At 50.4% G+C, this 16,050-nt stretch overlaps 1 protein-coding gene across 2 annotated transcripts in view; it reads left to right on the top strand.

Annotated features, from left to right (window-relative positions):
* AK8 (adenylate kinase 8) overlaps positions 1 to 15,392 on the top strand; it is a 118,879-nt gene extending 103,487 nt beyond the window's left edge. For both annotated transcript variants that reach the window (XM_069474779.1, XM_069474778.1), the window contains 2 exons: positions 13,860 to 13,940; positions 15,151 to 15,392. In XM_069474779.1, the coding sequence (XP_069330880.1) occupies positions 13,860 to 13,940; positions 15,151 to 15,388 (319 nt within the window). In that variant the 3' untranslated portion in view covers positions 15,389 to 15,392. The remainder of the gene's footprint in view (positions 1 to 13,859; positions 13,941 to 15,150) is intronic.
* The last annotated feature ends 658 nt before the right edge of the window (positions 15,393 to 16,050 follow it).

The following is a 16,050-nucleotide window of genomic DNA, read 5'->3' as shown; positions in this document are numbered from 1 at the left end:
GTACCTGGGTCATGTGCTTCTCATGAGGATTAAATGAGACAACACGTGTGTAACACGCTCAGCACAAGTGCCTGGCACATTGTGAGGATCGATAAAGGCTTGCAGTGACGATGACGATGATGATGATTAATGGAAGGCAGAGGAGTAAAGCTGAAGCCCAGCAGCAAAACGCTTTCAGGTGGAGGGACCCGTGGACGCCGTGGCCGTGGAAAGGGCCAACGAAGGCCTCTCTGCAGCACCTCACAGCGTACAGCAGGAGGTTCAAGGGTGGGCTTCCGGCGGTGGGTAGAGCCGGGGCTGGGACTGAGGGACGTCGTAACGTGCTTATGTAACTTTTCAACAGAGACAGATTTTAAAGCAGCATTTGTCACTGGTGGAGACTGGCTTGGAGAAAGGAACCCTCAAAATTGGTCCACCTGTCCATCCCTCTGCTCCCCAGTGACAAGGAGATGCACTTGCTTCCCCGGTGGCCCTAGGGCGCAGGTGCTACACGCCCTGCTCCCAGAGCCACGCCCATGGGGTCGCCTCAATAGCGGGTCACGCCAAAAGCAGAGGCACATGGCGGGGCCTCCTTGGCAGAGCATCTGCCCCGTTTCCTGCCTCGACTCCCTTTCAGCTGATCTGCTCAAGTGGAGAACGACGACGTTGACTCCAGCTGGCTCCTCCCAGCACAGCCCCCAGGAGCACAAGCTAAACCAGGCATCCACGTCCGGGCTTTGTGGTTTGAGCCGAGCAGTGGGAGACCAAGTCCTCCCTCCGTCCCCTGTCCCTCAGCAGAGTCACAATGGCGTGCTGGGGTCAAGGGCACTGACACTGGAGCCGGCCACCTGGGTTTGAATCCTGGCTTTGCCACTTCCGGCTGGGGAGCCCGAGCAGGCTGCTGAACTCTGTCCCTCAGTTTCCTCATCTGTTATAATAGCACTCGCTGCCTCACACACTCGTGATAGGATTAAACGACCTCGTGGAGGTCAATCTTAGAAGAGCAATGGCGTGTAGGCCCACATGGGTACCCTATGTTATTATCACGCACGAAGCACTTTGGGTGGATGTGTTCTTGGGAAGCAGACCCGGAGACAGAGTTGGGAGTATAAAGGGTTTATGAGGAGGCAAGCCCTGTACCAGGAAAATGGGCTGGAGCAGGCTGGGCGGGAGCCGGGATCACCACGCAGACTCAGGCAGCCCCTGCCAGCTCAGCAGGGCGCTCCAGAGCAAGGGCTGCCCACGGAAGGAGGGCGGCCTGCGCTGGGCAGAAACAGCCAGGCCTGGTACCACTGCCATGCTCAGTCCCCGGCCGCGGGCCATTCCAGACCAGTGTGACCCTGGCTCAAAGCTTGGGTTAAAAGTCCGTCAGCTGGTGAAGGGATGAACGAAATGTGGTCTGTCCACACAGTGGAACACTATCTGCCCATAAAAAGGAACGAAGTGTCGCTACGCGCTCCAGTGCGGATGAACCTTGGCAACATCAGGCCAAGTGAACCAAGCCTGGCACAGCGGCCCACAGGTCACCGCATGTTAGTACCACACGGATTATCATCTTTACTCCCGAAAACAACCTTGGGGGGACTCTTTTGCCCCTTGCGACTTGGTTATATAATTCAGTGTGTGTGAAGTTTCCTGCACAGACAAATCCATGGGGACAGAAAGTACGTTAGTGATTGCTGTGGGGCTGGGAGCTGTCTGTGGTCCAAGGTTTCGTTCTGGGGTGGTGAAAATGTTCTAACTTAGATTGTGTTGACGATTGCAAAACTCTGAATGTATTAAAAAAAAAACCCATTGAATTAGGCACATTACATGGGTGAATTGTGTCTCGGTAAAGACGTTTTTTAAAAAGCAGGCACCGGGCTTGGTCGCTCAGACCTGCAATCCCAGTGACCCAGGAGGCTGAGGTGGGAGGATCGCTTGAGCCCAGGAGTTCAAGGATATGGTGAGCTGTGATCACGCCACTGCACTCCAGCCTCGGCGACAGAGTGGGACCCTGTCTCAAGGGAAAAAGAAAGTACGGTTCAAGCCCCTGAAGATGCTTCAGCCGGAGGCTGTCAGCTGACCGCGCTGAGCAGAACATTCTTTCGTGAGGGGGATCTGAGTGGAGCCTCCCAGCGTTGGCCACACCACAGGGCACCAAGGAAATGTTCACCAACCCGGACGTTCCTCTGGGGCTGCTGCGGGCCGATGGATCCCAACTGGTGTCCACACCGGTGCGCGGATCAGCGTTGGTCCATGTTCCCACTATCGAAGGGGACCCTGAGCCCTGCGGTGACTGGTACTCTGAGCACCAGGTAGAAGTTGCGGTGCAGCCTCTGGCCAGTGCCCAAGGAAGATGGTGGGTTTCCAGGAACATGCGGGAACTTTGTCTTGTGAGCACACAGGGGAAGACAAGGTGGGTGGGTGGCAGCCCCCTCCAGTACCCACATGGGGCTGAGGGGTGACCAAGGGGGGGTTGGCAATGTTGTTGCCTGCCCCCAAGGGCCATGGAGAGTGCCTCACAACGATCGCTGACTCGACGTGTACGAGTGTGCAGGGGCGTGAGAGAGCAATGCTGGGGGAATCTGGACACAGGGCCTGCCTGGAAAGACAGGGAAGGACACTGGCCAGGGTTTTTAAATATGCTCCTGTGTCCTAAACCTACAGCAGAGAGCTGCTGGGATAGCTGCTGGCACACACTGGCTGGGCTTGCAGTGGGTGGTTCGACGTGCCCATGGCCCCCCAGAAAATGAGGGAAAAGGGCAACCCCACCTGCATGGCAGGGAAGGCTGGGACTGCCAGTTGCCAGGTACTTTGGGGACGGGCAGATGAGAGTGAGGTGAGGGCTGGGACCCCCAGATCCACTGTCTTCTGAGAGTAGGACAAGCATACCAGAAGCCACCTCAACAAAGTGCTTCTCCTGGACACTAGGATCTGTCACCCTCTTCCACCCCTCCCAGCATGACAACAGATTAACCAAATGCCTTTGATTAAGAGTGCAGCCCTGAGGATGAAGACGACCGTTCATTGACCACATTTTCCAAGGCCTGGATGGGGTCCCATACCTGGACACCCCCCGTGCAGGTACAGGATGTGGCCCCAGAGGGGATGGGGATGTCCGAGCTCTGGAGGAGGCCAGAGGGGCACAGGTCTCTGTTCTTTATCCCCAAATGCAAGGGGGAGCCGACCAAAGGCCAAGTCCCCACACCGCGCCTTTCCTCCTGGGGCCTGCTCTTCTACTCAGGAACAATCGTTCTTAATGTTTCAGTCTTTTTTTTTTTAATACATTTTTAAATGGGATCAAACTATCCCACCTGATTTATAACCCGATTTTTGTGATAACAATATACCTTGAACATATTTCTGCATTGTGGTTTATTTGTTGTGATAGTGTTCACAAATCACAAAGTGTGTCTCTGGGTTACTTCCTTTGGAAACTCTCTTGGCCTCAAACAAGAGGGTCCCCTGAGGGAGAAGTTCCTGAACTGCCCCTCCCGTGCCATCCTAGCTAGAAGTGTATGAGAGCTTTGCTGGGGTGGCAAACTAATGGTCTGAGCAAAGTGTTATTTGCACTGTCTTGTGAATGTTTGAATTAATCCTGAGCTATAAAGGACTCATTTATTGTGATCAAATTATACTGATCAAATAAGAACAAAAACCAGATTTTTAAAATTTTAAACTTTAAAAAAAGAATTTTAAAATAGAGTCTGAACAGTCATTGGGAATAGGCTTGAGGACGTGAAAACTGCCCATGTTAAGATACTTAAAAATCACAGAGCCTCAAGAGCTCAGGACAGGTCTTGCCTTTTGTTGGCGTGGCTTCCTGACCCCAGGGATGTGGCAGCTCACACACAGACCCTGTTTCAAGACCCAAGGCCAACATATGGCTTTCACATGCTTGGGAGTGACTTGTGCTGGGGGAGTCCTTACCAGAAAGTTCTGCTCCACACCTCCTGCCCCTACTGGGTCCCCCAACCACTCCCCTCGCCCCAAGCAAGGGCCAGGGTCTCGGGCCCACAGGGGTGTCTGCTACAGGATTTGCTTCTGGGGTTCTGGCTAGCTTTCCACCTGGCTACTGTCATGGTTGCCTTAAACTCATTTGCCTTTTTCTTTGGGGAAAAGTTTGCAGAACTTTGTGGCTTCCGACAATTTGTGTTTCATTATTGTCTGGGGAGCGTCTGGATGGCAGCGTGCAGAGGAATGATTCTCTTTCTTCCCAGTGGTGAAGGAGGCAGACATTTTAAGATGACTTTAAAATGGAGATGGATTATGCAGGAATTTGAAACCCGGGTCATTCTCCTTGCACCAGACTGCTGCATTTTGTACAGCACGTGGTAAGCTACCAGGAGTGCTCGCTAGTTTAATGACAGTCACAGAGAGCGTTTTCCTTGCCCCTGGAGAGGTTGTAGACACAGCCAGGGTAGATTTGCTACTGTCAGTTATGCACAGTTTTAGACAAGAAATGGCCAGCAGGAGCCTCTCTTGTCAAGGAGCGGGGGGGGGGGGGGGGCGAGAAGTTGGGGGCACTGCAGGTGCTACCTGGGGGCAGGGGGCACAGTGCATGGGGTTTTAAAAAGAGGTAGAGATGTTTGGCCTTTAGTTGTCAAATTTTATTCTTGTTAGAGTAAAAACAGAAGATACATAGTAAAGATTTAAAAATTCTGGCCAGGGCCTTTTCCGGAATCCAGGGAGGCCTTTTGTCCAAACCCCTTCCTACAGTGCTCTCTCCTGCGCACTGTCCTTTCTGACGGCTGTTAGGGGGATCTGTGCACTTGCCCCTGTGGCCCAGGACACCTGCCTGGGGGACCAGAGAGACAGCCCCATTGAGTCATGGGGCGCTTCTCTGTGAGATGGAATTGGGCCTCCGCCGACATCACAGCTGGCCGTGTGCCGACATGCGCCCATTCGCTCTCGGCATGTGTATTCAGCACTTAGCACAGGCCAGGCACGAAGAGCATAGCGCCAACGCGGGGGTCCCAGCTCCCGTCTTTGGACAGCCCACCCCAGTGTGCTCAGCGGCGTGACTCCTGCAGGGGTCTCATCTGTCTCTCGTGCGCGGTGGGTAGTCTCTGCGTGACTCGCGCACGCACGCTGCCCTTCTGCCCGGTTTCCCAGGGCAGCTTCCCTCCACCCACTCGAAGCTCATCTTCATCTTCAGTTCCGATTCGCTCCCTCTAACAGCTTGCCCATTGCTAGCTGCTGTCCCCAAATGTGTCCATCCCTAGACACGAATGGTGCCTTTCTGCCTTTTTTTTTTTTGGTTTTTCACTTATAATAAAAAGGAGTACATTTTGTGAATCACCCCTGTACAGGCTTCCCAGACCGCTTACCCCCTCTCAGTCATTCCCTCTCCAGGACTGGACACAGCTGCCCAGACCCCACTCGGATGCCCCCATCCTCTCAGTCACCTCCTACCTGCCCTGTGCTGCCCCAAGCCTGCTGTGACAGGGTGCCCTAGAGCTGCCCGGTTTTTAATAATACGGATGCCCAAGTACATGGATTTAGTCGTCTTTTACATTGTGAACAAATGTGAACCCAAAAGAGCCAACCCTACAAGATGGATCCTGAGTTGCTAACGAGGCCTAAATTTAAAAGGGAGCCAAGTAGCCATTTGCTGAGTAGAGCTCACACGTCACAGAGATTTTGTCCTGACGAGTCTGTGAAAAATAGCCACTCCTGCTTCGTGCCATGCGAGCATCCACAGGTTGCCACTGTTCGAAGACTAATTTGGCAACAGCTTCTATGTTCCATCTCCACCCCGATGTGTCATGGGCAGCACGTTTTAGTTAGAGATAAGCAGACCATTCTGAGTGTTAACGTACGGTGTCATTTTGCACTTTTCTTGGTGGCTCTCCCTTCTCTCTAGTTCTCATCTTCAAGTTCCCCTCGAGAAGAGACCTCATGATTACTCCACAGCTGGAGTCGGCTGCAGCCCACCTGGGAGGAGTGTGCTCTCCCTGCGACAGAGGCTGAGTCTCCATTTAAAGCCCAGACAGCGTCACTGCCTGAAAAAGCTGGAGCCTTTTGTAGGACACTGTTTTCCTAGACCAGACTTTCCCAATCTGAATGTCAAATTTGGAAATTCTAAGGTAACAAGGGATCTATTTGTGCCTCCTGGTGTATGTTGTTTGTTGTACATATAGTTCTCATTTTTGTATATTCTCAATACAAATCCTTTATTAGATGTGTGTTTTGTAAATATTTTCTCCCCGTCTGTGGCTTATCTTTCATTTTCTTTTTTTTTTTTTTTTTTTTGAGACGGAGTCTCACTCTGTTGCCCAGGCTAGAGTGAGTGCCGTGGCGTTAGCCTAGCTCACAGCAACCTCAAACTCCTGAGCTCAAGTGATCCTCCTGCCTCAGCCTCCCGAGTAGCTGGGACTACAGGCATGTGCCACCATGCCCGGCTAATTTTTTCTATATATGTTTTTAGCTGTCCATATAATTTCTTTCTATTTTTAGTAGAGATGGGGTCTCGCTCTTGCTCAGGCTGGTCTCGAACTCCTGAGCTCAAACGATCCGCCCACCTCGGCCTCCCAGAGTGCTAGGATTATAGGCGTGAGCCACCGTGCCCGGCCTTCATTTTCTTAATATCTTTTGAAGAGCAGACATTTTAAATTGTTAGACTTTTAATGACATCTCATTTATCAATTTTTCTTTTATGGATCATGATTTTGGTGTCATATCTAGGAAAATCTTTAACCCAAAGTCACAAAGGTTTTCTTCTTGAAGTTTGATAGTTTTGGGTTTTACATTTAGGTCTGTGATTCATTTTGAGTCAAATTCTGTATGTAGTATGAGGTACAGGTCAAGATGATGATGATAATGATGATGATTTGTATATGGATGTCCAGTTATTCCAGCACCAATGGGTGAAGAGACCGTTCTTTCTCCGTTAAATTGCCTTGATACCTTTATTAGAAGTAATTGGCCATATTTTTTGAGCTGGACTCTGTTCTATTCCTTTGATCTATGTGTCCTTTAACACCCAATGTCACGATTATGATAACTTTGTAGTCAGTCTTAAAATTAATTTTCTCTTCTTTTTCAATACTGTTTTAATAATTCTTATTTCCATATAAATTTTAGAATTGTGTAGAATCTTCAACAAATTTTGTTGGAATTTTGATTGAGATTGTACTGAATCTATAGATCAATTAGAGAGGGGTTGACATTTTACAATATTGAGTCTCTGAGTCCATGAACGTGGTATAGCTTCCCCATTTACGTCGTTATTTCTTTTATTGTTTTGTAGTTTTCAGCACACAGACATTATATTATTTTGTTAGCTTTACACCTAAGTATTTCACTTTTATACTATTATAAGTAGTACTTTTTAATTTCAACTTCCAATTATTTATAGCTAGTATCTAGAAAGTCTATTTTTTGTATATTGATCTTGTGTCCTGTGAATCACTAAACTTATTAATTCTAGTGGCTTTTTAAAAAAATTCTTTGGGTCTTTCTATTTGGAGAATAGTGTCATCTACAAATGGAGACAGTTTTATTTTTTTCCTTTTCAATTTATATGCATGTTATTTCCTTTTCTTATCTTATTGCACAATCCAGGACTTATAGTATGATGATGAATAGTAGTAGTGAGAGTGGACATTCTTAGCTTGTTCCTAATTTTAGGGAAGCATTTAATCTTTCATCATTAAGTGTGGTATTAACTATAGTTTTTTTCATAAATGCCCTTTATTGGGTTGATGAATTTCCCTTCTGTTTCTAGTTTGCTGCAAGGGTTTTTTTTTTTCTAATTATTCTTTTTACGTATTGCTGGATTCAATTTGCTAATATTTTACTGAGGATTTTTGCATTTGTGTTCATGAAGGATATTGGTTTATAGTTTTATTGTAATGTCTTTGTCTGATTCTGGTATCAGGAAAGACTGCCTAATAAGTATTCCCTCCTCGTTTATTTTCTGAAAAAAATTGTGTTATATTTACATTATTGTGTAGAACTAACGCTATCATATGGTTCATATTTTTTGGTCTGCCCATTTATTTCTATACATGTGTATATAATCAGAACCTCATTACATTGTAAGTTTATTCAAGGTCAGAGAACTCCTCTCCCCCAGTTGCCTTCACCATAATGTCTACTAACTACACCGTAGTGCTTTATGTGTAGGGATGAGGGGGGGTAAAAATATGTATAACATAAAATTTACTATTTAAACCATTTAAAATTTTTTGTTTATTTTTATTTTTATTTATTTTTTTGTAGAGACAGGGTCTCAGTCTGATGCTCAGGCTACAGTGCAGTGGCAGGATCATAGCTCACTGCAGCTTTGAACACAAGTGATCCTCCCACCTCAGCTCCCCAAGTAGCTAGGACTACAGGCACATGCCACCATCCCTGGCTAATTTTTTTTTTTTTTGGTGGTCTCACTGTATTGCCCAGGCTGGTCTCAAACTCCTGGCCTCAAGCAATCTTCCCACCTTGGACTCCCAAAGTGCTGGGATTACAGGTGTGAGCCACTGTGCCTGGCCTATTTTAACCATATGTAAGTGTACAGGTCAGTGACATTAAGCACCTTCACATGGTCGTGCAACCATCACCGCCATCCATCTCCAGAACTTTTTCGTCACCCCAAACTGAAATGCCATACCCATTAAAACACTAGCCCCCATCCCCTCCGCCAGCTCTGGAAACCCCCATTCTACTTTCTGTCTCATGAATTTGACAACTCTAAGTACCTCATATAAATGGAATCATACTGTGTTTGTCCTTCTGTGTCTGGCTTATTTCCCTTAGCATAATGTCCTCAAGGTTCATCCATGCTGTAGCATGTGTCAGAATTGTATTCCTTTGTAAGACTGAATAATATCTCATTGCATGTACAGTCATGCACCGCATAACATTTCAGTCAGCAATGGAACGTACACGACGGTGGGCCCGTAAGATTATATTACCGTATTTTGACTCTGCCTTGTCTCTGTTTAGATATGTGTGGATACACAAATACTTAGCATTGTGTTAGAATTGCCTGCAGTACTCAGTACAGTAACATGCTGTACGGGTTTGCAGCCTAGGTGTGTCGTAGGCTATAGCACCTAGGTTTGTGCAGGCACACTTTATGATGTTCACAGAGTGACGCATTTCCCAGAATCTGTCCCCATTGATAAGGGACACGACTGTGTTTTGTTTATCTATTCATCTATTGATGAGTATTTGGGTTGTTTCCACCTTTTGACTATTGTGAATAATGCCGCTATGAACATTGCTGTACAAATATCTGTTCAAGTCCCTGCTTCCAATTCCTCTGGGTCTATTCTCAGAAGTGGCATTGCTGGATCATATGGTAATGCTATGTTTAATTTTTTGAGGAGCTGCCATAACATTTTCCAGAGGCTGCACCATTTTACATTCCCGCCAGCAATGCATAAGAGTTCCAATATCTCCACATCCTCGCCAACACTTCTTTTCTATTTTTAAAAAAATGTTTATAATAGCCATTCTAGTGGGTGTGAAGTGGTGTCTCGCTGTGGTTACACCGTAGGGCTTTGTGTAGGATTTTGCAGTCAATGGAGGCGTATTGGCTGAGATCAGAGGCCAACATAGGCAGCCCCCTGCCTCTGGGCAGGACTGGACATCACATTTAAAGTCGGTTATTGTATATCACATCCCTCGATTTACCAAATCTATCTGTGGGTCCAGAGTAAATTTCATCAGTTCACTTAATTTCCAGGGATTTGGCTCTGGAGCAGGGCATGGGCCTCAGGGTCTTTGAGGAAGAAGGTCCCTTTGTTCCGCAAACAGAGCCTCTGGCAGTGTGAGTAGAGGGGACGTTACAAGGGTGGTGTCACAGGGTATCTGACACCAAAGCCCAAGGTGACAGTGTGAGGCCCTCGGCTCTCTGGGACTCAGTTTCCCCATCTGGTACACTAGGTAGATTGAATCAGAGCAGCAGTTCTCAACCCTAGCTACACACTACAGGCTCTGGAGGAGCTTTTAACAATCCCCATCCCCGGCCTCGGCCTAGACCAATTAGGGCAGAACCTCTGGGTTGGGGTCTGGCCTCAGTGTCCTCAAAGCTCCCCGGTGGTCTCAGTGTGCCGCCAAGGGTGAGCCCGCTGATGGGAGCCACACTTCCCAAACATAGCTGCGTGTGAAAGTCACTTGAGCTGTTGATTTACAAATACGGGCCTCCCACATCCCCCCTGGAGGTTTTGGGTTAGTAGCGGGGATCGGGGGCGGTCCTACAAATCACTGTGGATCCAATTCGGTGGTGGGCGGCGGCGCCTGAGCTCTGCGTTGCTGACGAGCTCCAAGGTGGTGCTGATGCGCTGGTCCGGCCACCCCACCTGGAGCAGGGATTAGAGGCCTCCCAGGCACCTTCCACCTGCCCTCCTTAGGCAGCCACCAGCCTGAAATTCTTCAATCCCAAAGGCAGGCGCCCGCTCTCCCCTGGCCAATCCAAGCGCCGGCTGCGCTCCCCCACCGGGAGTGTCTGCCCGGCATGGCTTTGCGTATTTGCTTTCGCCATCCTCCCTTTGCTGGATGTGGTGTTGTAAATAAATAACAGAAAACAAAAACCAGGGCTGGGGGCGGGCGTGGGCCAGCTGCCTCCGCAGAGGGGCCTGGGCTGCCCTGCACCCCGCCACCTGGCTCTCCCCGCGGCACCGTGAGCCTGGAGAATCAGAAGCTTCCGGCGTGGAACGCAGCGCGAGGCTCTTCCCAGTGACGCGTTTCAAGTACCAGTTGGGTGTCCTTGTGCTTCTGATCTCGCCAGCCTTTCACAAGCCATTCCCTTGAACGACGACGAGCAGTCTTGATATGCTGGGTTAAAAATTGTTCAACTGGGGCTTGTTTGTTTACGAAGCAGCTTCAATTATCAAGGATTTCCAAACTGGCTTCCTTTCTACTGGCGTCGGCAGCCCGAGCGGCACCGTCAGCCGCCAGCCACGGTGACAGCCGTGTTTCGGTGTCGCTGTTGGGCCTTGCGATACCGGGGGCTGGCGTGTTCGGCGCGCAAGGGATGAAAGCGCTTCGGAACACCTGCGCTCCCTGTGTTTACGCGCTCCCGGTCTCGCATGTTGTGTCTGGTGGCTGTTATTTTGCAGCACGTTGTGAACAGAAGTCATTGTCGAGAACACGTGCAGGGAAGAAGTGGATGTTCGCGGCTCCCGGCCCGCCAGGCTGCTGGGAAATCGCCGCGTGGAGGGGCGGCTGCTGCGTCCAGGCGCCAGCGCAGGGCTTCCCGCAGGCTGGGCGGAAGCGAAGCTCCGCCAACGTGGGCGAAGTGAGAGAGGGAGAAGAAAGGCCGTGGGAGAAGCTGGCCTTGAAGCAGAAAGAGCATTTGGCTCAGGGATCCCCGATTTTTTTAAGTTCACCCATTTTCTAGAAGCAAGTGATGTTGGAGAGACTAGTGTATTGGGTATCCTTTGGGTAACAATTGCAGGAAACCCATTTCAAACTGGCTTAAGCAAAGGAAGAGAGTTATGTATTCATGTCAGTGAAATGTTGAGGTTGGCTGCAGGCATAGCTTGATCCAGGGCCCAAACAATGTCTCTCGCCATCTCTCTGCTCTCTTGGACTGGGCTTCATTCTCAGTTGGGCTCTCTCTGGGTGCAGGCCCCAGACGACCCTGGGCTTCCATTTTATCAGTTTTGTAGCCTCAGCGGAAATGAAGCTTCCTTCTCCCCAGCAAGCTCTGGGGCAGCCTCTCATGGCCTTGGCTTGGATCAGCCCTGCCCTAGGAACCAATGCCTGCCGCCAGGAGGAGCCAGTGCTCAGACTGGTGACCTCTGGGCCTCCCTCATGCCGGCCCTGAGTCCTGGAACAAGTTAGCTCAGTTGATCATAGTCCCAAACGCTATAATGCCAAATGTTGAAATCCTAAAAGGTCAAACTTTTAGACTTTACTAAAATTCTGAAAATATAATTCTGGAAAAAATAATTTAAATTTACATTTTAAAAGGAGATTTATGTGAAGCATAAAAACACAACAGAACACGTTATAGGCTGCTTTTTTACAAAATAAAATAGGCAATAGTAAGATCCATATTTTTGCAAGCACAAACACTCAGGTGTACTAAGGGCAGTCACACATGTCTAACGTGAGCAGACAAATGGTATTCATAATGAAACAGGTCAAAAAGTGAAATGTGTAAGCACATACCACGATGTCTGGTGACCGTGTGCTCTCAGCTTTATAACTGCGGTCATCTGAAATACCATGACAGACAACCTAAGTCTTTCTTTTTTTAGACAGGTTCTTGCTGTGTTGCCCCAGCTGGCCTCAAACTCCTGCGCTCAAGCAATGCTCCCACCTCAACACAACCTAAGTCTCTTGACAAGATCCATCAAAAACCATGATGGTCCCCACCACACGGGCAGTCGCCCAAAGAGCTGGGAATCTCGAGAAACTTTATCTTTCACAAATGTAGATGTATAAAAAGGATATCTCCTCATTTATTGAGGAAGTTTCGGCTGGGTGAGCTGTAATCCTAGCACTCTGGGAGGCCAAGGCAGGAGGATCCCTTGACCTCAGGAGTTCGAGACCAGCCTGAGCAGCAGCGAGACCCCGTCTCTACTAAAAAAAAAAAAATAGAAAAAAGTACCCAGGTGTGGTGGTGAGCACCTGTAGTCCCAGCTACTCGGGAGGCTGAGACAGGAGGATCACTTGAGCCCAGGAGTTGGAGGTTGCTGTAAGCTACGACAACACCACTGCACTCTAGCCAGGGTGACAGAGCAGGACTCCGCCTCAAAAAAATAAAAAATAAAAAAAAGAGAAAGTGAGAAAGAACAAAGCACCCCGTCCCCCCAAGGAGGGCACGGGCAGTCAGGGCGCATGAACTCCCAGGAGGAGTATCCGGTGATGATGAGGATGAAATTATAATAGCTGCTGCATTTGAGCACTGCGTCTGCAAGAACCCCTCGCTAAGCTCGTCACACACTTCATCTCATTAAATCTGCAACACTAGGCAACTGTCATCAGCCTCATTTTATAGCTGGGGAAGCTGAGTCTGAGAGCGGTGGGGCAGTGGCCCAAGGTCACACGCAAGTGCATGGTGGGAGCGCGAGTCTAATCCAAGTCTGTGTGACTCCAGAGAACACGCTGTCCTCCTGGGGGAGGGGGCACCTGCTGTCCCGCAGCTCACCTGAACAGTGCCCCCAGGGAGCCCCGCCGCCTCGGGAGTGATGGGGGCTGGGAGCAGGGAAGCCGAGAGCATCCTTGGCGAGGAACCCTCCCGCCCCCCATCTCCCCCTGGTGAACTCCAAGTTTGGTCTCCTGGAGCCCCTGATGGTTCCACCCCATGCAGGGAGGATGCCTGGTCTGGCTGAGAGGGAGAGTCCAGCCCGGGTTCTCTCCAGGTGACCACAGTACTTGTTCTTGTCTTAATTTTACCTGAAATTCAGTTTATAGAGGTAACAAGCGGTGATACAGACAGGTGAACGCCATTGAAAGAAGAGTTTCTTACAGTCCCTGAGAGAGGGGGGCACACCACGCCACTCAGGGCCACATGGGGAGCCCCAGAGCCAGTCAGGAGGCAGCAGGTGAGGGGAGAGCACGGTCCTCCACCTTCACTGTGGTCCCCAGGGAAGGGAGCAGGTGAGGCAGGGTAGGCAAGTCACAGTGAGCTTAGGACTGGGCAGTCTGAGTAATTTGGGTGGGCTCTGGGCTATAGGGTGGTATCTTGTGGCCTGGTTCCTTTAGGGCAGGGAGAATATTGGCCTGGGGTGTGAGAGTCAGATGGAAGAGGGGCTTGGGGACACAGGCCCTGGGCTGGTGGTTTGTGTGTGAAAGGTGTGTTCACAGGCAAGCTGTTTGCCATCTCTGGGGATTAGCCCTGGGAGGGGCAGTCTCTTCGGGATTGGGAAGGCCCCAGGATGCCAAACCATCGTAAAATACAGAGGATAAAAGACATAATTAATGTGGTTCTTTTCCTGTAGGGTGTTTTTCCTGAATGTGCCGTTTGATTCCATCGTCGAGCGGCTGACCCTGAGAAGAATCGATCCGGTTACAGGAGAAAGGTTTGTGCTGGGTTCTTGGGGGTTGGTCCTGCGAGGGCTGCCAGGGACCAGCCACAGCTGGGGAGCCTCTGACTGACCGGCGCCATGGTGCAACCGCCACGGGGGTAACACTGGCTGCCACTGGAGGAAGACTCTAGAAACGGGCTTTATCCAACTGGCTCTTCTGGGCAGTGTCTGTTGACTCTGCCTGGAAGAGTAACCAGGAAGTTAATGTGTAAAGCTCTGCGGCAACACGTTGGTGACGCGCCCACCCACTCTCTCCCGGGCTCAGCGGCTTCCCCCCAGCGTGGGGAACGGCCGCGTTAGCTCGGTGTCCCCTGCGCGATTCCCTGGGCCTCTGCTTGAGCCATGATGCATCCCAGAGGTGGCCGTTGCACAAACACATCCCCATAGAAACGGCCACCTTTGAGCCTTCCATAGTTACAGCAGGAAAATTCTGAGTTTTATCCTGCGGTCTGACCAAGTACAATCATTGCATTCACGTTGAAATGCAATAGAAACCCCCCCAACCGCAGACGGGCAGGCGCGGCCATCTTCCCTGTAACCAGGCCACGTTTCCTGGTTGGGACTCAGGAGCGTGGTGGGTGGGGCAGGAAGGTAAAGCCAGGGTTTTTCTAAAACATAGCCCTGATTTGCCGTCCTTGCTCCTGGGGGGTGATCTTCAGCTGACCCATGTCAAGTCCTGTGGCCTTATGTCTCCCTGTCCCTGGGATCTCCCCGGCAGTGACTGTGGTACTTCCTGTCACCTCCACTCACAGCTGTCATTATAGTCCCCCACTCCCCCAGCTGACTGTAAGTTCCGTAAGCGTGGTGTCAGCAGCCGTCTTGCGTACCATGGCATCGTCAACGGCAGGTGTGACGCCACACGTAGAGCAGATGCGTAATAGGTATTGTATGGAAGGGTGAAACAGAGGAAGAAGGAAGGAGGGGGAGAGAGAGAGAGCAGTGAATTTGACGTTTTGTATGTTCCTGGTTGTGTCCTGTCACTGCTCTCTATCCCTGCCCCTTGAGCAGGGACCACCTATTGGATCTCTCTGTGGCTCCGGGCCCAGTCGAGGCTGTGCACACAGCTGGCGCACAGTAAATGTTTGCTGGTGGTGGTGGTGGTGGTGACCGGGGCACGCCAGCTTGGTCAGCAATAGAACAGGGTCTCTGTCTCCCCGCCCTCTGGGCTGGCCCGTGGGTCACCTGTTTTCTCCCCTCCCTGCAGGTACCACCTGCTGTACAAGCCGCCTCCCACCATGGAGATCCAGGCTCGTCTCCTGCAGCACCCGAAGGATTCCGAGGAGCAGGTCAAGCTCAAAGTTGACCTGTTCTACAGGAACTCTGCTGACCTGGAGCAATTCTACGGGCAGGCCGTCACCCTCAACGGGGACCAGGACCCCTACACAGTCTTCGAATACGTGGAGAGTGGGATCATTAACCCCCTGCCCAAGAAAATCCCCTGAGGGGTTTCCAGCATTCTCCAGGGAGACAGGTTAACCCCCTACCCCCAAATTCTGGAAATCTCTGCTAGGCCAATAAAGAGTGCTGGGTACAGTCTCATGTGTCCTAAAGGTGAGGTGGCTGGAAGGTGGCCTTATTTTGGGGTCTGGGAACACAGGACAGGTGAAGCCCAGGAAGGTGGTGAAGGTCAGAGCTTCCGACGGGGTCTCCGGAGTCAGACCTGGGGCGAGTCGCGGCCCCCACACATTGTGTGTCCTTGGATCAGTCACCTAACCCTCAGAGACTCTCTGTCCTCACAACAAAGTGAGGATGGCAGTAGCTGCCGCCCGGGGTTGCCGGGGGATTAAGATAAAGCTCTTAGCACAGAGCCCGGACTCATGAGTGCCCCACACACCGCCGTCTCCAGAGCAGCGCCGTCCCACGAAACTCTGGATGACGGGCAGCCACTAGCTGAAGGTGGCTATTGACCACTTGAAATGTGGCCAGTGCAACCAAGGAGATGACTGTTAAATTTTATTTAATTTTCACAAATTAAAATTTAAACAGCCACATGCAGCTGGTGGCTGCCATATTGGACAGTGCAGCTCTAGACAGACTTAGCTGCTACTTCAGACTCACTGCCTTCGGGTCCCACAGAGTGGACAGAAGTAGTCCCTCTGGGGTC

This window comes from Eulemur rufifrons, chromosome 7 (genome assembly GCF_041146395.1).
Source record: "Eulemur rufifrons isolate Redbay chromosome 7, OSU_ERuf_1, whole genome shotgun sequence".
Lineage (NCBI taxonomy): Eukaryota > Metazoa > Chordata > Mammalia > Primates > Lemuridae > Eulemur > Eulemur rufifrons.
The sequence above is the reverse complement of the archived record's forward strand: the minus strand, read 5'-3'. Positions and strand labels throughout refer to the sequence as shown.